Raw genomic sequence first — 23,665 nt, 5'->3', positions numbered from 1 at the left:
GTTTTCTTTGGAATTTTGAGAGCATTGCACCCTGATATGCTTGTTTTCGGGACTCTTAAGTCCAGAGCTGTTGTGATGTTTGTCGGTGACCAGTGGTGGATGTTGCTCGTTTTATGTTTGGAATTTTGTACAACCCACTTTTGCCGTAGTGTTATAAATTTTCATAATTAAATTCCTGGGTATGGGTGTATTTTTGTCTACTCCAGTGGAGATTCAAGGGGTCATTTCAAACTGGTGAATCATGACCGTCCTTTCTAGAATGGTGTGTGTGTGTGTGTGTGTGTGTGTGTGTGTGTGTGTGTGTGTGTTTAATGAACTCTTCCTTCCTCTTCTCTGATGTCTCATGAAAATTCATCATTTAGAGGCAGGGTATGGGGACTGGCCTTCTGACTTTCTCCTCTCGTTTTCTACCTCTTTGTCTTTTGGTTCTGTTTTCTGGGCATTCTGGCCAACTTTATCATCCAAACCTGTCATTTCTAAGGTTCTTCATTGTTGCTGTCCTTGCTTACGTGTCCCTTTTCTTGTTTCATATTTATGGTATCCTGCCTTATCTCTGTGAAGATTTTAATGACAGTGTTTTCTTTTACTTCAATTTGGGTTGATTTTTATCTCTTTGAATTCACTAATGCCTCAGATATTTCTTTTCATACTGAAGTGTTGGCTCTCACAAGGGTGACTAGAACTTCTCAGCACATGGCCAGTGTCAGTTAGCTTGACCTTCTCTGTGGGCTGATCTGGGTCAGTCTTTTCCTGGGGAACCTCTGAGGTTAGTTGTTCAGTCACTCAGTTATGTCTCACTCTTTGCACCCCCATGGATTGCAGCATGCCAGGCTTCCCTGTCTTTCACCATTTCCTGGAGCTTGCTCAAACTCATGTCCCTTGAGTCAGTGATGCCATCCAACCATCTCATCCTCTGTCGTCCCCTTCTCCTCCTGCCTTCAGTCTTTCCTAGCATCAGGGTCTTTTCCCAGCTCTTCGCATCAGGTGGACAAAGTATTGGAGCTTCAGCTTCATCATCAGTCCTTCCAATGAATATTCAGGATTGATTTCCTTTAGGATTGACTAGTTTGATCTCCTTGCAGTCCAAGGGACTTTCAAGAGTCTTCTCCAACACCACAGTTCGAAAGCATCAATTCCTCCGCACTCAGTCTTCTTTATGGTCCAACTCTCACTTCCATCCATGACTACTGAAAAACCCATAGCTTTGACTCTACAGACTTTTGTGCTTTTTAATACACTGTCTAGGTTTGTCATTGCTTTTCTTCCAAGGAACAAGCATCTTTTATTTTCCTGGCTGTAGTCACTGTCTGCAGTGATTTTGGAGCCCAAGAAAATAAAGTCTGTCACTTACCTTCAACTCTTTCTTCTTGAGCCGGTCAGAGTCCCCAGAGGGAACTTCTCCAGACTCTTACCTGGAGGTGAGATCCTGCTGCCGTTGTGCTAGTGACCAGTGGGTTCTCAACATCTGGGCTGTATATAGTCACCTGACACCCACCCCCGAGGTCCCCTCACTCGAAGCCCTGCAGCCAGTATCCTGTGGGAAAAGAAGCGGAATCAGGCAGACTGCACACCACCTTCCTTATCTCAGTTACCTTGCAGGTCTGACAGGTCCTGACTGGTCTGAGGTGTGAGTGTTGTTGCATCTCAGCTTTTCCCAGCCTTAGCTGGGGTTTCTCTCTGGCGTCAGGTTGCCAGCTACCCAGCTTGCCCATCTGCCTTCCTACTTTCAAAATTATGTGGCTGTTGCCTCCTCTCTTCCTGTTATGGGTTTATGTCTTTTTTAAAAGCATCTCATCACTATACTTTTAATGAGATTTTCAGAGAAGTCAAGATTAGATGTGTATGTTCATTCTACCATCTTAACCCAGAAAGGAACTTCTGTCTTGTGTGTGTGTGCGTGTGTATTTCTTATTGTGTATGAAAATCAGATTTGGAAATTGGTGCTAGGCCATACCAACAGCAAAGTTGTCAGGTCCAGTCAAAGGCCAATTGTATTTTCTCTTTACTGTGAAAGTCTTCTACAGAGCTGAAGGTATATACAGCCATTTTCATGGTGTATACAGCCATACTTTTAAGAATGTGATAATCACAGGATAATCTAGATGTAACTGTTTTTAGGTAGGAAAAAGAAAGTAAGCTGCACCTTCTCTACTAGTGTATTTGAATGTATCTCTTCATTTCCGCTGTGGGTGTTACAGCTTTATTTTTGGCCCCAAAATTTCCCCTCCACATAGAGAATGTCATAACACCAAAAAATAAAAACAAACATCAAGCACAACTAAATTATATATTCTCTATCAATATATAATCTTCAACTGTGCTAGCAGCATTTGCATCTACTTCGGTATAAATATATAGGAAAATGCAATTATCTGTTCAAAATATTAAAATTAGCTCTTTAACTAGAATATTGCCATAAAAACTTTAACTAGAATATTGCTTTATAGGGCAAGGGTAGTTTATTTTGAAACCAATATATGTCAATGCAACAGATATAAATACTGGGACTTCTTTCAAGAAAAGCAATTTTTTTCAAATTTTTTCCTAACACTATACACCTTAGAAAAAAATTTCATGAACATATATTCACAAATGGAACAATTTCCTTATAACATTATATTCTACTTCTATCAGAATTCAGTGAGATGATGTCCTAATTCTTAATAAAATCTAACTTCTCAGCTAGTTACTCCAAATCTCCTAAGATTCAGAATGGAATGAACAGTAGTCACAGGACGGAAATCTCCCACTTCGTCCCTACGGTACTAACACCATACAGCACTGGGTTAAAAGCCACATTTGGAAAAGCATAAGGAAGTGAGGATCCAAAGGGGCCGCATGAATTCTCAGTGTGTGTCACTGTAGTATATTGACATTCCATTCCCAGACATCGCTCTTGAAGAGGAGAGTGAATCAGGATGGGCTTGTTATGTGAATATAGAGGATGTGCTCTTGCTTGTTGTACAGGCCATAAAATTCTTCTGTTATTTACTGATTGTAAATGTATAGACTCAAGAATTTAACGTGCACCGACAGGTTGCATTTCAACCTAAAATAAAAGCTCAGTATACAGTATTTATTCAACAAATATTTCCTGAGTTCTACTATAGAAGTTATTCATTCTTTTACTTTAAACTTACTTTACCTCAAGTATTTTTGTGGATCACTGGGAGAAGATCCTATTTGAAAATCCTATAGCAATTAAATGCTGTGAGGAAAACTTGGATTTTTTTTTCACAGTAGGATCTCAAAAGTGTATCTAGTCATGAGAGATTATAAAAAAAAAAAAAAATCAGAGGTTAGCTGGTGAGCTAAACTTTGTTATCAGTCAGAGTTCAGAGTTGGAGGTATCACTCACCCTGACTGGTCCCCTCAGTAAACACTAGATTGCTTAGCCCTGTCCTCTGCCCCAGGCTCTTGAGATAACCAGAGAACAAGATTACACTCTAGGCTTCCCGGGTGGTGCCAGTGGTAAAGAGCATGCTTGCCAGTGCAGCAGATGTTAGAGACACAGGTTCTATCCCTGGGTTGGGAAGATCCCCTGAAGGAAGGCATGGGAACCCACTGGAGGGAATCCACTCTAGTATTCTTGCCTGGAGAATCCCATGGACAGAGGAGCCTGGCGGGCTACGGTCCATAGTATCACACAGAGTCAGACACAACTGAAGCCATTTAGCACAGGAAGATAGATACTGAACAAAAACTAATAAATTGTTTCATATGTTGGAAGGTGACAAGTGCTTGGGGGGAAAAAAAAGAAGTGACTAAGGAACTACAGATGGGTGAAGGGGGTAGCAGGAAGCCTTGGGTGAGGTGGTCTGAGTGGTCCTCCTGGAGACATGAGGCTAAACAGAGGCCTCAGGAGTAAGGGAGCATCCCCAAAGGCGGCCCAGGGTGTGAAGTGCAGGGAGCAACCCCAGGTCTGGAGAATGCTCTCCTGGAGGGAGCTGATGGGAAGATAGAGGAGAGGCCAGCACTCAGGATCCTGCAGGCCTGGTGGAGCCTCAGACTTTTAGTCTGGAAAAAAACAGAGAGATTAGTGCACAGGGAGACATGATCTCAATTTTCAAAGGACTGCTTTGCACTTAATTACTCTCTGTCTTGACAAGTCATCTCATCTTACGTATGTCCACCTTAAAAAAAAAAAAAAAAACGAAACAGGAAGACAATTCAAAAGGGGTCAAAGAATTACAGTTCGCATATATGTATTCAGGTATGTCCCCCTTCATGGATCATAGCCTTGTGGTGGTGAAGGGGCTTCTATAACTCAATGAAGCTTTAATCCATGCTATCCAGAGCCACCCAAGACTGAGGGTGAAGAGTTCTAACAAAACGTAGTCCACTGGAGTAGAGAATGACAAACCACTCCAGCATTCTTGCTGCGAGAACCCCACGAGCAGCATTAAAAGGCAAAAGGATGTGACACTGAAGATGAGCCCCCTCAGGCAGGAAGGTGTCCAGCATGCTTCTGGAGGGCAGTTACTAATCGCTCCAGAATGAAGCAGCTGGGCCAAAGCAGAAATGACACTTAGTGGTGGATGTGTCTGGTGGTGAAAGCAAAGTCCAGTGCTGTAAAGAGCAGTATTGCATAGGAACCTGGAATGTTAGGTCCATGAATCAAGGAAAATTGACATAGTCAAGCAGGAGATGGCAAGAGTGAATATCAACATCTTAGAAATCAGTGAACTAAAATAAACAGGAATGGGAGAATTTAATTCAGATGACCACTATCTCTACTACTGTGGGTAAGAATCCCTTGGAAGACATGGAGTAGCCCTCATATTAACATAAAAGTCTGAAATGCAGTACTTGGGTGCAATCTCAAAAACAGACAGAATGATTTCAGTTTGCTTCCAAGGCAAACCATTCAACATCACAGTAATCCAAGTTTACGCCCCAACCACTGATGCTGAAGAAGCTGAAGTTAACAGGTTCTCTGAAGACCTACAAGACCTTCTAGAACTAACAACAACAACAACAACAATAAATGTTCTTTTCATCATAGGAGTCTGGAATGTGAAAGTAGGAAGTCAAGCAATACCTGGAGTAATAGGCAAATTTGGCCTTGGAATTCAAAATGAAGCATGCCAAAAGCTAACAAAATCTTGTCAAGAGAACACACTGGTCATATAAAAACACTCTTTTTTCAACAATACAAGAGACGACGCTACACATGAACCTCACAAAATAGTCAATAATGAAATCAGGTTGATTATATTCTTTGCATCCAAAGATAGAGAAGCTCTATTCAGTCAACAAAAACAAGACCTGGAGCTGACTGCAGCTCAGATCATGAGCTCCTTATTGCAAAATTCAGCCTTAAATTGAATAAAGTAGGGAAAACCACTAGGCAATTAAGGTATAACCTAAATCAAATTCCTTAAGATTATACAGTATAGGTGATTAATAGATTCAAGAGGTTAGATCTGGTAGACAGAGTGCCTGAAGAACTGTGGATGGAGGCTTGTAACATTGTATTGGAGGCAGTAACCAAAACCATCCCAAAGAAAAAGAAACGCAAGATGCTAAAAAGGCTGTCTGAGGAGGCTTTAGAAAAAGCTGAGGAAAGAAAAGAAGTAAAAGGCAGGGGAGAAAGGGAAAGATACACCCAACTGAATGCAGAGTCCAGAGAACAGCAAGGAAGATAAGAAGGCCTTCTTAATTGAACAATGCAAAGCAATAGAGGAACAAAACAGAATGGGAAAGACTAGAGATCTCTTCCAGAAAATTAGAGATACCAAGGGAACATTTCATACAAGCATGGACACAATAAAAGACAGAAATGGTAGGGACCTAACAGAAGCACAAGAGGTTAAAAAGAGGTGGCAAGAATACACAGAAGAACTGTACAAAAAAGGTCTTAATGACCCAGATAACCATGATGGTGTGGCCACTCACCTAGAGCCAGACATCCTGGAGTGCGAAGTCAAGTGGTCCTTAGGCAGCATTACTATGAACAAAGCTAGTGGAGGTGATGGAATTCCAACTGAGTTGTTTCAAATCCCAGAAGATGATGCTGTTAAATTGCTACACGCATTATGTCAGCATATTTGGAAAACTCAGCAGTGGCCACAGAACTGGAAAAGATCAATTTTCATTCAGATCCCAAAGAAGGGCGACGACAAAGAATGTTGAAACTACCTTGCAGTTGTGCTCATTTCACATGCTAGCAAGGTGATACTCAAAATCCTTCAAGCGAGGCTTCAACAGTAGGTGAACTGAGAACTTCTGGATGTACAAACTGGGTTTAGAAAAGGCAGAGGAACCAGAGATCAAATTGCCAACATTCATTGGATCATAGAGAAAGCAAGAGAATGCTAGAAAAACGTCTACTTCTGCTTCATTGACTCCTCAAAAGCCTTTGACTTTGTGGATCACAACAAACTGTGGAAAATTCTTTAAAAGACGGGAATGCCAAATCATCTTACTTGTCTCCTGAGAACCTGTACGAAGGTCAAGAGGCAACAATTAGAACCAGAGATGGAAAAAGAGACTGGTTCCAAATCAGGAAAGGAGAACGTCAAGGCTGTATGTTGTCTCCCTGCTTATTTAACTTATATGCAGAGTAAATGATGCCAAATGCCAGGCTGAATGAATCACAAGCTGGAATCAGGATTGCCAGGAGAAATATCAACAACCGCAGATATGCAGATCAGGATTGCCAGGAGAAATATCAACAACTGCAGATATGCAGATGACACCATTCTAATGGCAGAAAGTGAAGAGGAACTAAAGAGCCTCTTGATAAGGGTGAAAGAGCAGAGTGAAAAATTTGGCTTAAAACTCAACATTCAAAAAACTAGGATCATGGTATCTGGTCCTATCACTTCATGGCAAATAGAAAGGGGAAAAGTGGAAGCAGTGACAGATTTTATTTTCGTGGGCTCCAAAATCACGTGGATGGTGACTGCAGCCATAAATTTTAAAAAGATTGCTCCTTGGAAAGAAAATTATAACAAACCTAGACAGCATATTAAAAAGCAGAGACATCAGTTTGCCAACGAAGATCTGTACAGTCAAATTTATGGTTTTTCTAGTAGTCATATATGGATATGAGAGTTGGACCATAAAGAAGGCTGAGCACCAAACAATTAATGCTTTTGAATTGTGGTTCTGAAGAAGACTCTTGAGAGTCCCTTGGACTGCAAGGAGATAGAACCAGTCAATCCTAAAGGAAATCAACCCTAAATATTCATTGGAAGGACTGATGCTGAAGCTGAAGCTCCAATACTTTGGCCACTTGATGTGAAAAATGGACTCATGGGAAAAGACTTTGATGCTCGGAAAGACTGAGGCAAAAGGAAAAGGGGACAGCAGACGATGAGATGGCTAGATGGCATCGCCAGTTCAATGGACATGAATTTGAGCAAACTTTGGGAAGTAGTGAAGGATGGAGAAGCCTGCCATGCTGCAGTCCATGGAATAGCAAAGAGTCAGACATGACTTAACAACTGAGCAACAACAAAATTTGGGTAGAAACACAGGTAGTACCCTGATTCCAAGAGACCTGATGAAATCGGGATTTTTAATGAAAAGGAAAAAATAGAAGAAAAACAGTAAGTTCAGTTGTTTTTAAGAAGAGTCACTTGGTGCTTACTAGCAAAACTAGATTTGCACTTCACTGATTAGTCAGGCAAAATGGCCACAAGATAAACATTCATTTTCATAAGTCCCCTCAACAGGTGGTTTTCTCATCCTTGCTGACTTCTTGGGATGCTGGCAGTTTATCCCAGTTCACCAGGTCAGAAAACAGGATGTGAGGCAGTTCCCCCAGGATGGCTGCTCCAGCCCCGCTCTAAAGGTCCCACCTACATCATTTCTCACAGGGAGCTGCAGCTCCTGCATCTCTAAAATGAGCACAGTATATCCAGTCGGTGTGATATCTTAAAGTACAGCTCATCTTTGTGCACCATCCCACACACAAGGAACCAACGAATGATAGGCCTAAGTCCAGTCCTAAAATCCTACATCCAGACTTCATTGAAGTCAAAAGGAAATGCTTCACTCACAAAGCAAACATGTCCCTTAGTGTTCTGGGGGTAGCAGGTACCTGGATGAGAAGATACAGGGATGATGGATTCGTGGGGTGAAGAATGTGGTCCCTGCCCTCCCAGCTCACTGTCTGCCAAGGAAAGGGGCTTGTTAACAGCAATATAACAAGAAATATAAGGGTAGGTACCCAGAACAGGAGACAGGGTGGAGTCAGTCTTGGGGGTCAGGCTGCATTTCCCGGAGGTTGAAGACTCTTGAAAGGCTCGTAGCTGGAAAGCTGGATCTGAGGCTTCAAACTCTGCCCTTCTGCCCTCGTTCTCTTTACTTCGGACAACTCAAATAGGAATTGCTAAACTGCAAACGGGCTTCCTAGGTGGCGCTAGTTGTAAAGAACCTGCCTGCCAGTGTAGGAGACCTAGGAGATTCCGCTTAGATCCCTGGGTCGGGAAGATCCCCCAGAGGAGGGCATGGCAACCCACTCCAGTATTCTTGCCTGGAGAATCCTAGGAACGGCGGAGCCTGGTGGGCTGCCATCTATAGAGTCGCACAGAGTCGGACACGACTGAAGCGACTTAGCAGCAGCAGCAGCAGCAGCCTAAGTGTTAGAACTATAAACAAATGTTTCTCATTCTGCATGATTTAATTTAAAATTCAAATTTTTAAAGTTTCTGGAGTAAGCATGTATTACTGTCATAATGAGAGAAAAACAAAAACTATTGGAAAAGGCAAAATTCTAGAACAAAACATATATCATCTGGAGGTTTTTTGTGTTTTTTTTTCTGGGTTTCTTATTGGCATCTTGAGGACCTAGCAGCACCCAGCAGAGAACAGAAGAAATGTCCCCGCCAAGGACATAGCAAAATAAAATTGTGCCATGGGGCATCAGGGCCCGGGTGATTATTCTAAACTTTAGCTGGATTAAAGGAGATGCCTGTGAAATAGCACATGCCTAAAGTGGAGACTCTAGGATGATATTTAAGGTGTCAGGAAGTGATAGTGGGGAAAAGGTAATCAAAAGACAAGTAGCAAGGAAGGAACCCTTGGAAAATCTGTCATAATTCATAACAGGCTGTAATAAATTAGTTATCACCACCGTTGATAGTGCCTATTTTAATGTGTGTTCCTTATAGAGCAGTGGAATAGAATCATTACATGGTCCACTTAAATTTCTGAAGTGTGTTGTGGACTTGCTCACATTTTTACTATAAGAAACATATAGAAACATATTACACTAGTGATTTCCTGTAAGTTCTGCAACTTGGGAAGATTTTGTTTTCTTCATTCTGATTGTTTTCCTATTTTTCAAATACTCTTCTTCAAAAAGTGTATATTATTTTTGTGATGGAAAAAAAATCTTTAAATTCCATAAAGAATTTTAAAAGTGCTATAAATCACCTCTAATCTCATACCCTGACACAGCTAATTCCATTTTTATGTATTCACTTATACCTTATTTTCTTTATATAGATCACTGTACATAGTTATCATCAACAAGAGGATTTGGTCTCATATTTTAATTTTACTAAACATGTAAGGATACTTTCATACCATCACATATGATTCATAATTATCTTTATCATAGTTGTGTAGTACATCATCATGGCCAAATACTATAATTTATGGTTTCCTACTTTGGGACATTGAAATTTATATAACTATCTCTCTACAACAGGCAATAATGCAATAAACATTATTACACTAAGCTATCTTTATTTTTTATAATTTTATTTATTTCTGGCTGCCCTGGTTCTTCATCACTACGTGGGATTTTCTCCAATTGTGGTGAGTGGGGACTATCTCACTGCAGTAGCTTCCCTTGTTGTGAAGCACAGGCCTCAGTAGCTGCAGCACGTGGGCTCAGTTGTTGTGGCTCCCAGGCTCTAGAGCGCCGGCTCAATAGTTCTGGCACCTGAGTTAAGTCGCTCTGAGGCATGTGGGATGTTCCTGGATCAGGGATCCAACCCGTGTCTCCTGAATTGAATTGGCAGGTGGATTCTTTACCACAGAGCCACCATAGAAGCCCTATCTTTATTTTCTTTTTGAAATTATTTTCCAAAGATCATTTCTATGGTAATAAATTGTAATAAATTATAAGATTGCTGATTTTAACTTTTTTAAACTCTTTGCTGCCGTGAAAGTTTGTTCTGAGTTACATTGTCACTAGTAACATCAAAGTGTACCAGTGTACCTCAGTTTTGTTAGCGTTGGTTATTCTTTTGCTATCAATAGATATAAGTCCATACCTGCAAGTAATTTTAAGTTTTTATATCTAATTAGGTTGAAAAGTTTTCTCATGTTTTGCTACTGGTGGTCTTTTTTGACTGACTTATTTTAGGTTTATATTTTGGATTGTGATCTGTTCAAATAGGTTTCCTTATATATTATAAATATTAAGCTTTTTTATAGCTTGCAATTTTTTCCTGATCAGCACTTTCCTTTGCTTTAAAATTGACCGTTTCAGGTAGTAACATTTTCTGCATTCTTGACCAAGGCTGTCCACTGTCTCCTTCACAGTTTCTCCTAATGACCAAATATCAAGCCCATATCATTTCCTCCACTGATGAAACAGATATTTTCTGTTAGGTTTTGACAGTTTGCTCTTATTTTGGTCTCTGGACATAATATAGCTCCTTGTGTGTGAAACTGTAATGACTGCCTTGAAAGAGAACAGGGTCATGGCCTGCAGAGCAGGTCTCAAGGGCTGAAGGGTGGAAAACTGTGGCTAGAATTTGGAACTCGGAGACCTCCAGGCTGGACAAAAAGATGGTGAAACTTGTTCTCAAGTCAGCAGTTTGTAAGGGATTTCTTTTTCTGTTTCATGATGTGATCATTTCCTGTTGTCTTGAGAAGTACCCATATTGTCGCAATTGTGCGAAATACACTAGTAGTGCAAGGGGAAACACGGGGGTGAGTCTGAGTCCGATGGTGACTAGTCACATGCCTCAGCTCCAGCTGGGGGCGTCACGGAGGGCACCATTCTCCACATCCAATCACACAGATTCCTTGGCAAGCTTTTATAAACTCTCAGAGGCCTGGGTTCCAGCCTATCCTGGTATTGAGATTTTTTTAAACACCTCCCAGGTGAGCCTAAGGTTCAGCCAAGGTTGAAAACCATTGCAATCATTTCATCAGGCAATGTAGAAGAAATATAATCTTTAGGAGCAGAAGACTAAGAGAAAGAACTAGAAACTCCTGGCTCTTTGTTTTCACAAACACCTGCCTCTTCATGACAACATTTATGGTGGGACCAGAAAAATGGTCTTTGGACGTAGCAGAAGTTTCCAGAATGCTCTCTTTATGCCTCTCTCTCTTTAGTCTGTAAGGTCCAAGTGGTTCTGTCCAAAAACTAAGGAATACAGTTTCCAAAATATGCGGGAACAGAGTATCTGAAAGTAGATCTTGAACCTGCTAATTAATAGGAGACAGAGCAGGTGGGAGAGACAGAAGGCTGTGTTTTCAGCTTCTTCTCCTCCCAGCACAGACGGGACAGGCAGGGGGCAGGCCTTCAAGACATGGGAGGCTCAGCCACTGGTAGCGGGGTGTGGGGGGCACCTCACTCTGCTGGCACATGGCCCTTAAGGACGGGGGTTTTCAGATCGGTGCTCATGTGAGCTCCTGTTCCCATGACCGCATTCCCCAAATGTCAGGGCAGGGGACCAGCGGTATCATCAAATGGCTCAGAAGCAGTCGTGGCTGGAAGTTCAGCGGCCCCCATCTAGGGCCTCAGAGGTCAGGCAGGGTTTTAATCCTCTAGGAATCATGACAAAGACATTTAATGTTATAAACCTCACTCGAAAGAATATGGACGTCTCAATATACTTATAAAACAGAATGATGGCATTCCCCCCATTTTTGTGGCTTTGAAATAAGGGCGAAATTTTTCTAACTCAGTTCTTGCTTCAACACATGCTAGTAAAGATTATTTCCTATTAGTTTGCTCTGACCAAACTTACAAAAAGAAAAACTTTTTTTATCAAAGACCGAGAGCTTAATTTATGCCTTGAATAATCAAGTTGTAAGTGGTGTGATGAAATTCCCTAATGAGACACCTTGGATACAGTGACGCCCACCCTCTGCCCAGCCTGTTCCTAATCAAGACAGAGAGACACAGAAGGTCTCACCGGGTGCAGGATGGGGGTGGGAGAAGGCTGTCTCATCATTGTCAGAGATATTCCAGTTCCGCTTGCATTCAGTGTGAACATTATAGTCTCACTCTCTTTACTTCTGTGCTTATTGTGACAGCACCTACCTGCTTTAAAAGTTTTCCATTAACCTCATAATAATGAAAGGACCCTGACTTTTATGCTGTTTGACTCTCTGGGGGCTTCCCTGGTGGCTCAATTGGTAAAGAATCTGCCTGCAATGCCGAAGACTTGCAAAGATCTTTATTCCAAATAAGGTCATATTCTGATGTTCTGAGTGGACATGAATTGGGGAGCAAGACATTCCACCCACTACCCCCAATTAAGAGCAAGTTGGGATCAAACTGAAGGAAGAAATGTGGAAAGTTCCTGGAAGGATGTTATTTAATCCCAGGCATGAAGTTTGTGTGTTAAAAGGGCTGTGGTTATGTGGGTTAATAGGTCAACCAAGCAAACTGGGCCAGCTTCCCTCGAGGTGTCACTGAGTCAGAACCAGCCATCAACACAGAGTCGATGGGCGCCTTCTCATTAGAAGGGTGGCCCTCTTCCACCGAGAGACGCTGAGGGTCCCCCAGCCAGTGGGACAGGCTGTGTCCCCAAGCTCTTCTGAACTTCAGGCTGCCTCCACTGCCCTCTGTGTGTGTCCTGACACTGCTGATGCAATGCAGAGGGCAAGAGCTGGACCATAAAGAAGGCTGAGCGCCAAAGAATTGATGCTTTCAAACTGTGGTGCTGGAGAAGACTCCTGAGAGTCTCTTGGACAGCAAGGAGGTCAAACCAGTCCATCTTAAAGAAACTCAACCCTGAATATTCATTGGAAGGACTGTTGCTGAACCTGAAGCTCCAATAATTTGGCCACATGATTGGAGGAACTGACTCATCGGAAAAGACCCTGATGCTGGGAAAAATTGAAGGCAGGAGGAGAAGGGGATGACAGAGGATGAGAAGATTGGATGGCATCACTGACTGGATGGACATGAGTTTGATCTAACTTCGGGACATGGTAAAGGACAGGGAAGCCTGGTATGCTGCAGTCCATGGGGTCAGAAAGAGTCAGACACAACTTAAAGACTGAACAACAACAGCTCCACTGACCACTGCTGAGGCCTCGAATGAGGCACTTACCTTCTTGGAGCCTCGATTTCAGTATCTAAATATCAGGCTTATCATCAACAACTTGTCCAATTTATGTAAATAAGAAAACTAACACATGCAGATGTTTTGTCTAAGTGCCTGGCATACGTTTCAGCAAGTGGTTGTTATTATGATCATTATTGTGATGTCATGGTTCTGAAGAACCCTCTGAGGAAGAAGCTTGGGGGCCAGAAGGCCAGAGGGACCATGAACAAGAGCTGTGAAGACTCATCTGCATTCCCCCGCCCCCCACTCCACTCCTGGCACACAATAAACCAAGTAAACACACAGTGAATCATTGAATTGAATGAGGCACCAGCTGAGTTCCAGATGTGAGTACTGCTCTAATAAGTGGGCCTCTTACAGCCATTCATGACTTACAGCCTGACCAGGACAGCCCATGGCAAAGTCTCCTTCTTCTGTGATGTAGTAGATGATCACTGAGCAGAGCAGGTGACAGAAAGAAGTTTTAGTCCCTTGGTGGTGGTGTTCAGTCACTAAGTCATGTCTGACTCTTTGCGACCCCATGGACTGCAGCACACCAGGCTCCCCTGTCTTTCACTACCTCCTGAAATTTGCTCAAACTCATGTCCATTGAGTCAGTGATGCCATCCAACCATCTCATCCTCTGTCATCCCCTTCTCCTCCTGCCTTCAATTTTTCCCAGCATCAGGGTCTTTTCCAATGAGTCGGCTCTTCGCGTCAGGTGGCCAAAGTGCTGGAGCTTCAGGTTCAGCAACAGTCCTTCCAATGAATATTCAGGGTTGATTTCCTTTTGAATTGACTGGTTTGATCTTGCTATCCAAGGGACTATTCTTTATTAATTTCATAAGCCCTGACTAATTGGTGTTTATTGTAACCCTGCTTCCTTCTCCAAACTTTGCAATTAAACTGAAAGTTGTTTTGCCCAGTTTCTGAGGCATGGACTTTCTTATCCTGTCTGAGAACCTGCTCTCAGCTTCAGCCATGCTGTCGTCAGCAAGCTCTGACCTGAGCTGCCCGTGTCGAGTAACTGACAGGGAGACAGTGTTCTTGGAGCCAGACTCTCAGCACCCTCGTTCAGGGTGTGGGGGTTCCTGGGGTCATGATGTGGGCTTCAACCTCCATCTAGCTGCCAGTTCATTAAATGTCCAAAACCTGCTTTCCTAACTCCAAACAGCTGCTTTTTAAACTCTGGCTATTAGTTTCAAAAGAACTGAGCAAAAGAGCAATGTGGATGAGCACAAATCCATCACCACTTACAGGAAGAAAGTATGTAACGGCCCCATGTCCCCTGGCAGACAGTTCAGAAGGGTAGTCATGTCAAATTATGTGAAATGGGTGAGCTTTCAGGAAAAGAAGAAAGAATATTGGGGAAAGCAATTGGCAGCCTCACACGTGTGGATTTACAAGCCGAGTGTGTGAGGTCCCCATCCCTATGGAAGACCAACTGGGGAACAAGTTTTAAATCACCGCTGTGCTGTTTACAATAGTTAAAACATGGAAGCAACCTAGATGTCCATCAGCAGAAGAATAGATAAGAAAGCTGTGGTACATATACACAATGGAATATTACTCGGGTATTAAAAAGAATTCATTTGAATCAGTTCTAATAAGGTGGATGAAACAGGAGCCTGTTATACAGAGTGAAGTAAGTCAGAAAGAGAAACACCAACACAGTATATTAACGCATATATAAAGAATTTAGAAAGATGGTAGCAATGACCCTATATATGAGACAGCAGAAGAGACACAGATGTAAAGAACAGACTTTTGGACTCTGTGGGAGAAGGCGAGGGTGGGATGATCTGAGAGAATAGCATTGAAACATGTATATTACCATATGTGAAACAGATCACCAGTCCAGGTTTGATGTATGAGACAGGGTGCTCAGGGCTGGTGCACTGGGATGACCCAGAGGGATGGGTGAAGAGGGAGCTGGAATGGGGGGTTCAGGATGGGGGACACATGTACACTTATGTCTGATTCGTGTCAATGTATGGTGAAAACCACTACAATATTGTGAAGTAAGTAGCCTCCAATTAAAATTAATTAATTAATTAAAAATAAATAAATAAATCCCCACTGTGCTGCCATCTAACTGGCCTTTTTCTCCTGCAGCTGACACAGCGCTTGGCACCGATGACGTGTGCGATGACAAAGGCTGCCAGTGCGATGTGTCCGTGGAGGACCTCACCCCACCGCTGAGGACCGTCATTCGGGCCATCAGGTTGGTGGCAGTGTTTCACAAAACGACTCCAAGACTTCCCGCTCACTGTTTCAGTCACTGTGTTGCTAAGTTCTCTTTCCTGCAGGTGAAAATGAATCCGACTCTTTGGAAACCCATGGACTATACAGTCCATGGAATTCTCCAGGCCAGAATACTGGAGTGGGTAGCCTTTCCCTTCTCCAGGGGATCTTCCCAACCCAGGGATCGAACCCAGGTCTCCTGCATTGCAGCCGGATTCTTTACCAGCTGAGCCACCAGGGAATCTCCCGGAACAATTCCTTTCTTTCTTCCTATTCATCCACATGCCTATTAAATTGTGAGATATGTTTTCTTAATGCAGAACTTGACTGTGTTCAGCATGGGATGTGTTATAAGGGGTGAGTGGAATTTGAAAAGCCAGGCCGAGTTCCAGACAGATCACGTGAGAATTGGCTTATCATGTGAATTTGTTGCTTTGGTGTATAGATACAGCTGAATTTTTTAAATTATTTTTATGATTGATGCTTCAATCCCTGTTCTGTACTTTCTGTCAAAGAAGAGTCCCTCTTTGTTATTTCAAAGCAGATTGAGTTCTGAACACGGGGAGCCTGAGTGCTTTGCAGGGAGCTGCAACTGTCCTGCCGAAATTTAATTGTAAAGTCTGTCCATGATACACATTCTCTCCTGATGGTGGAAAATTGAGAGTGTGTCCAAAGCAACTTGTAGCTCCAGGATCCACTTCCACAAACAATCCAGGATCCACACTAAATGAGCTGCTGCTGTTCTGCCCGCCCAGTTCAGTCCCTTTGGGAGAATGTGTATCTCTCGGGGATGCCGAGTGTCTGTCTGCAAAAAAGAATGCCTCTGCTCTCTTTGGCTTCTCCTGCCACTTACCAGGAAGCCTGGGGAGGGCTGACACTGTCGAGCCCAGTGTAGCTACCCAGGTTCTTGATCTGAGCTCAGACGTCAGTGTGATTGATTTTGCATTGCTGGTTTGAGCCTCCTGTTAGTCATTGCTGTATTCTGTGGTCAAGGTTGTCTTGGAGAGTAGAGGTGAGTTATGAAGATTTGGGTATTAATAAATGTTTGCAGGGACAAAAAACTATGATATGATGAAAATGTTTGTCCAGAAGGTGCTTAAATTTTACCTGTAGCAACAGCCCACACAGAAGTGAAGATAAGCCTGGTCACTTCCCTCCAGAACCTGCAAGCAACACCCCAGTGGGTAGGGGACCTGCGTGTTCTGGGCCTCTTGTTTCTTCATGATCATTACTGACATTCCTTGTCTTTCTCAAAGTCTTCCAGTTTGGACAGTTATGTGCTCACCCCTGCCCCCTGGGGATCCCAGAATTCTTGGGTAATATTTAATCCCAGAAAACCCAAGGATATATAATAAATGCTATCTGCAGCCTCCATTAGATGGATGGAAAGGATCTTTCCTGCACTGCCCAACATTGTAGCCACCAGTCACACGAGGTAATTCAAATTTGAATTAAACACAATGAAATAAGGAGCTTCCCAGGTGGCACCAGTGGAAAAGAAACTGCCTGCCAACACAGGAGACACAAGAGACACGGGTTCAAGCCCTGGATTGGGAAGACCCCCTGAAGTAGGAAATGGCAGCCCACTCCAGTATTCTTGCCTGGAAAATTCCAAAGGCAGAGGAGCCTGGTGGGCTACAGTCCATAGGGCTACAAAAGGAATCGGACATGACTAAGCCCATGACATGACACAACAATGGAATAAAATGCAAAATTGAGTTCGTCAGTCATGTGGCCAACATGTAAAGTGCTCCAGGTCCATGTACTGCCACGGCTCCCATATTGGGCAGAGAGACACAGTGCATTTCCATCATTGCGGGAAGTTCTCCAGGACTTGCTGGCCTACAAGTGACCTTGAAATTCTCTCCATCCATCATTAAAGCTGTCAGAAACCCTTGGTCTAATTTGCATCAAATACAGTAAAATCTTATCTTCGTGGAGCAGATTAAGTTTCCTAAAAGTCATACTTAACCCAATTTGTGTCATTTTCCTAGACCTTCTGAAGCTTTTTGCTTTTGCCTTACAACGTACACAAAGAATCTTGAGCTGAGGAAAAAAAAGTGAAATGGGTTTATTCTGCCAACTCAGCACCTTAGCAGCAGCTTGCAATTTATTTTGTTCTACCTTGCTCTTACAACCTGACTGATTTTTGAAAAGTTCTTTGCAGAATTTCCTTGCTTTTCAGAATTCATTCTTGGTTCTTATTTTTAACAGGACTCTATTATTTACACATCTCTCCTTTTTGTGAATTTCAGAAGCTCTCTGCTTGCTACTTCATAACTCTTGATGTGGTGTTTTTCTTCCATTTCCCAATTCTGCTTAGTGGGTTTTTTTTTTTTTAAATCACCTCTGAGTTCCATTTAAAATTATTTTCTTCTATAAAAACATAATAGCTACACTCAGGAGTTAATAACTTAATTGGAAATCTTTGACTTATGATAGAACTTTTAATATCTAAGAATTAAAGGACTAACCAATGCAATCAGCAGTTCTGAAAAGGAGTCTGCAAGTAAAAGTCCCTAAATCATATGCAAAAGTGTCCTTTTCCTGAGCTTAATTATATAACAAACTGAACATCAATTGACTGGAATGGTTCTGCTAGAACACACCCACAGCCCACGGCTCACCTGAAATAGGATTTTATATGTATGTTACTGACTGCAAGTGTGAACCATCTCAGAAATGGTGACTCTGTTTTTGGCATTTTCCTTGTTTTCTTTTGGTTGTTTGATTATTTAATATAACAACTTGAACATGCCTTTTGTTTTCCAGTAGCTCTAATAATAATAATAGCTTTCCTAAGAGACAAAATTAAAATGTGTAACAAAAAAATATGTATTCCACTGCAAGGATGACAGCATGTAAAATAGTATGGTGACATTCACAAAGAGTGAAGTAGGAATTCTTATCTTCAGTTATTAGTATTTGTTAAGCCTCTGACATTTTCTAGTTATTTTTGAAAATAAACATTATCGGGCAATAAGATGATTAAGGTCACTCTCCAAACTCATCTGGATTCCGTTCCTGGTGAATTTGAAAATCCCTTATGAGTATACAGTAGAAGTGACAAATAGACTTAAGGGACTAGATCTGATACACAGAGTGCCTGATGAACTATGGACAGAGGTTCTTGACATTGTACAGCAGACAGGGATCAAGACAATCCCCATGGAAAACAAATGCAAAAAAGCAAAATGGCTGTCTGAGGAGGCCTTACAGATAGCTGGGAAGAAAAGAGAAGCAAAAAGCAAAGGAGAAGAGGAAAGATATTCCCATCTGAATGCAGAGTTCCAAAGGATAGCAAGGAGAGATAAGAAAGCCTTCCTCAGAGATCAGTGCAAAGAAATAGAGGAAAACAACAGATTGGGAAAGACTAGAGATCTCTTCAAGAAAATTAGAGATACCAAAGGAACATTTCATGCAAAGATAGGGTTGATAAAGCACAGAAATTGTATGGACCTAACAGAAGCAGAAGATATTAAGAAGAGGTGGCAAGAATACACAGAAGAACTGTACAAAAAAGATCTTCATGACCCAGATAATCATGATGGTGTGATCACTCACCTAGAGCGAGACATCCTGGAATGTGAAGTCAAGTGGGCCTTAGAAAGCATCACTACGAACAAAGCTAGTGCAGGTGATGGAATTCCAGTTGAGCTATTTCAAATCCTCAAAGGTGTTGCTGTGAAAGTGCTGCACTCGATATGCCAGCAAATTTGGAAAACTCAGCAGTGGCCACAGGACTGGAAAAGGTCAGTTTTCGTTCCAATCCCAAAGAAAGGCAATGCCAAAGAATGCTCAAACTACTGCACAATTGCACTCATCTCACATGCTAGTAAAGTAATGCTCAAAATTCTCCAAGCCAGGCTTCAGCAATACGTGAACCTTGAACTTCCAGATGTTCAAGCTGGTTTTAGAAAAGGCAGAGGAACCAGAGATCAAATTGCCAATATCCACTGGATCATCAAAAAAGCAAGAGAGTTCCAGAAAAACATCTATTTCTGCTTTATTGACTATGCCAAAGCCTTTGACTGTGTGGATCACAATAAACTGTGGAAAAATCTGAAAGAGATGGGAATACTAGACCGTCTGATCTGTCTCTTGAGAAACCTGTATGCAGGTCAGGAAGCAACAGCTAGAACTGGACATGGAACAACAGACTGGTTCCAAATAGGAAAAGGAGTATGTCAAGGCTGTATATTGTCACCCTGCTTATTTAAGTTATATGCAGAGTACATCATGAGAAACGCTGGGCTGGAAGAAACACAAGCTGGAATCAAGATTGCCGGGAGAAATATCAATAACCTCAGATATGCAGATGACACCACCCTTATGGCAGAAAGGGAAGAAGAACTAAAGAGCCTCTTGATGAAAGTGAAAGAGGAGAGTGAAAAAGTTGGCTTAAAGCTCAACATTCAGAAAACTAAGATCATGGCATCTGGTTGCATCACTTCATGGGAAATAGACGGGGAAACAGTGGAAACAGTGTCAGATTTTTTGGGGGGGGGGCTCCAAAATCACTGCTGATGGTGATTGCAGCCATGAAATTAAAAGACGCTTACTCCTTGGAAGGAAGGTTATGGCCAACCTAGATAGCATATTTAAAAGCAGAGACATTACTTTGCCAACAAAGATCCGTCTAGTCAAGGCTATGGTTTTTCCAGTGGTCATGTATGGATGTGAGAGCTGGATGGTGAAGAAAGCTGAGGGCCGAAGAATTGATGCTTTTGAACTGTGGTGTTGGAGAAGACTCTTGAGAGTCCCTTGGACTGCAAGGAGATCCAATCAATCCATCCTAAAGGAGATCAGTCCTGGGTGTTCATTGGAAGGACTGATGTTGAAGCTGAAACTCCAATACTTTGGCCACCTCATGCCAAGAGTTGACTCATTGGACAAGACCCTAATGCTGGGTAGGATTGGGGGCAGGAGGAGAAGGGGATGACAGAGGAGGAGATGGCTGGATGGCATCACTGACTCGATGGACATGGGTTTGGGTAGACTCCGGGAGTTGGTGATGGACAGAGAGGCCTGGCGTGTTGCAATTCATGGGGTTGCAAAGAGTCGGACATGACTGAGCGACTGAACTGAACTGAACTGAACTGATGACTCATCACAGCAAGAATTCAGTGAGAGACAAAGTGATAGTTAAGAAATTGATTTATTTAGAGAGAAACACAGTGCACAAATAGAGGGTGGACCATCTCAGAAGGCAAGATGCCCTGAAACATGGGATGGTCAGCTTTTATGGGCTGAGTGATTTCATAGGCTCATGAACAGGAGCCTATGGGCTATTTATTCCAACTATTTTGGGGAAGGGGCAGAGATTTGCAGGAAATGGGCCACCACCCACTTTTTGCTCTTTGATGGTCGACCTCAGAACTCAGGTGGTGCCTGGGGGAGTGTCACTTGGCTAATACATTGCAGTGAGCATACGGTGAGGCTCTAGGTCCTCTGGAAGTCGAATATTCCACCATCTTGGACCCAGTTGGTTCTAACTGGTTTTAGCCATGTCCTATGGCCATGGCTTCCTTGGTAGCTCAGATGGTAAAGAATCTGCCTGAGATGCAGGAGACCCAGGTTCGATCCCTGGGTCTGGAAGGTCCCCTTGAGAAGGAAACAACCACCCACTCCAGTTTTCCTGCCCAGAGAATCCCATGGACAGAGGAGCTTGGTGGGCTATATTCCATGGGATTGCAAAGAGTCAGACATGACTGAGCGACGAACACTTTAGAGAGAATGGCCATGTCATTCTTTTAAAGGTTGTGCCCTGACTCTTTTCTCCTGTTTCAATTCCATTACCCAAATTCACTTGGAGACTTTTTTTAATGAATGACATCACTTTCTATAGTAGTGAACAGCAGCTATTCTTAGACATTTCCAAACTATGCCTTAAAAGACAGAAAAATACTTTGTTTAGTTCCTCCAGGCTTGCCACAGATTTTTTTTCAAAATATTTTTAGTTGGAGTGCATGAGGTTGTTGGAAATGTATTTTCAAACTCATTTCTGGGAGAGAAGACTGAAATTATTTTTAACAAAAGTTCTGTATCTTGTTAATGATTTAATTCAAACACTGTTAACTTTCTTTGCATCCACTCATATAAATTAATTTCCAAATAGAAAAATGAAATTATCAGGGAAGTAAACAGATGACAAGAAAATTGATAAACTCTTGAAAATACTACACACTCTCTTCTCATTGTACAGTTGACCCTTGATCAATGCAGAGTTAGCGATGCCAACTCCCTATGTAGTTGGAAATCTGCATGTAACTTACATGACTTCACACAGACTTAACTACCAATAGCCTTCTCTTCACCAGGAGGCTTCCCTACCTATAACATAAACAGTCAATTAACACATATTTTGTACATGTAACATATACAGTATTTTTACCAAAAATCAAGCTAGAGAAAAGAATATGTTATTAAGAAAATCACATTTATAATATTGAGCTGTATTATAAGTATGTTTACAGATGAATCATCTCCCTGTACCTACAATATTGTCTCATACAAAACACTGGAGACATTATATGTATTACTAACACTGGACATCCAAAATGAAAAGATAATGTGAAAAAACAGTTCATATTTATTTATATTTATTTACAGATAAAACAATTCATGCATTGATAATGAAGAAGCAGCAATGTGATTGCTTCATGGTAGCTCACCTTATACACTAGTGAATGACTCATTATTAAAATTTTTATAGCACACAGTAGCACAGTCAGGTTCATAATACAGCATTGAAACAGTATGAGTTTAAAAAAAAAACTTCCCTGTGATTGTAAGCTGATATGCAGTTTCTCCAATTATGAGAGAGAGGCATACTGTACAGTGTCGAAATTCCTTGAAAGCAAAGTTATGAAACAGTAAGCAAGCTAACACGCTATTAATTTTATATTAAATATCACTCATGCCTAGGTAAAGATAGATTGTGCTGTGCTTAGCTGCTCAGTCATGTCTGACTCTTTGTGACCCCATAAACTGTAGCCCACTAGGTTCCTCTGTCCATGGGAATTCTCCAGGCAAGAATACTGGAAAGGGTTGCCATGCCCTCCTCCAGGAGATCTTCCCAACCCAGAGATAGAACCCAGGTCTCCTGCGTTGGAGGTGGATTCTTTACTGTCTGAGCCACCAGGGAAGCCCAAGAATATTGGAGTAGGTAACCTCTCCCTTCTCCAGGAGATTTTCCCAACCCAGGGATTGAACCCAGGTCTCTTGCATTGCAGGCAGATTTTTTACCAGTTGAGCTATCAGAGAAGCCCCAAAGATAGATTAATATTTACATATGTTTTATGCATTCATGACATTACTAACTTTTTCTTAATTTTTTCAGTATCTTTAGCTATGTGGTTCATCTGAGTTTTTTTCAAATTATCGCAAATCTCAAAAAAATTTTCCAATATATTTATTGGAAAAAAAAATCCAAGTATAAAGTAATGCAAGCAGTTCAAGCCCATGTTGGTCAAGGGTCCCCTGTATTATGGTTTATCCATGTGCTAGGGCTGCCATAAGAGAACACCACCTTCCTGGGGGCTTAACCACCGGAGGTTTATTATCTCACAGGTCTAGAGGCTTGAAGTCCAAGATTGAAGCACCTTCAGGGCTGGTTTCTGCTGAGGCCTCTCTCCTTGTCCTTCAGATGGCCACCTCCTCATCGTATCCTCATACGGTCTTTCCTCTGTATCTGTCTGCGTCCAAATCTCCCTTTATAAAGACAGCACTTAGAGTGGGTTCAGGTCTCTGCTAACATCTCATATTAACTTATCCACATCTTTAAAGACCCTGTCCCCAAACACAGCCACATTCTGAGGCCCTGGGCTTTGACATAGAATCTGGGGGTGGAGGGGCAGACACAATTCAGCCCATGACACGGGGTAAGACATCAGTTTTTCTATCACTGTTCAAAAAGTATTTTCTCAAGCACAGTATCAAAATTTTCAGATTAAAAATAAGCCCATTAATTACCTGGATGTTTCTTGCAACATCAGACATCTGGGAATATCTGAGCATGTTCCCTGGCTCACCTTGCAGGCTTGCACTGGCTCTGTGAAAAAACTGCGTAAGTGTGAGTCTGAGGCCAGTTTTCGCCCCCAAAATCAAGATATGCTTATCAGACGGTGAAGAATCTGCCTGCAGTGGGAAACTGAGGTTCAATTGCT

General features: G+C 42.1%; 1 protein-coding gene and 1 long non-coding RNA gene across 6 annotated transcripts in view; one reads left to right on the top strand and one right to left on the bottom strand.

Moving 5' to 3' along the window:
* The window catches only part of LOC145521811 (uncharacterized), a 31,146-nt gene extending 17,728 nt beyond the window's left edge, over positions 1-13,418 (bottom strand). The window contains exons 1-3 of the long non-coding RNA XR_014065710.1: positions 13,260-13,418; positions 3,146-3,259; positions 1,413-1,534 (exon numbers count right to left, since the gene is read on the bottom strand). This is a non-coding gene — a long non-coding RNA (uncharacterized LOC145521811). The remainder of the gene's footprint in view (positions 1-1,412; positions 1,535-3,145; positions 3,260-13,259) is intronic.
* Positions 1-23,665, top strand: part of KCNQ5 (potassium voltage-gated channel subfamily Q member 5) — a 600,369-nt gene that overhangs the window by 555,987 nt on the left and 20,717 nt on the right. For 4 of the 5 annotated variants that reach the window (XM_081530759.1, XM_081530757.1, XM_081530758.1 and 1 more), the window contains one exon: positions 15,369-15,477. The exons of the other annotated variant lie outside the window; for it this stretch is intronic. In XM_081530759.1, coding sequence (XP_081386885.1) covers positions 15,369-15,477 — 109 coding nt within the window. The remainder of the gene's footprint in view (positions 1-15,368; positions 15,478-23,665) is intronic. 5 annotated transcript variants of the gene reach the window in all.

This window comes from Giraffa tippelskirchi, chromosome 9, assembly GCF_054371585.1.
Source record: "Giraffa tippelskirchi isolate mGirTip1 chromosome 9, T2T-mGirTip1v1.2.pri, whole genome shotgun sequence".
Classification (NCBI taxonomy): domain Eukaryota; kingdom Metazoa; phylum Chordata; class Mammalia; order Artiodactyla; family Giraffidae; genus Giraffa; species Giraffa tippelskirchi.
The sequence above is the reverse complement of the archived record's forward strand: the minus strand, read 5'-3'. Positions and strand labels throughout refer to the sequence as shown.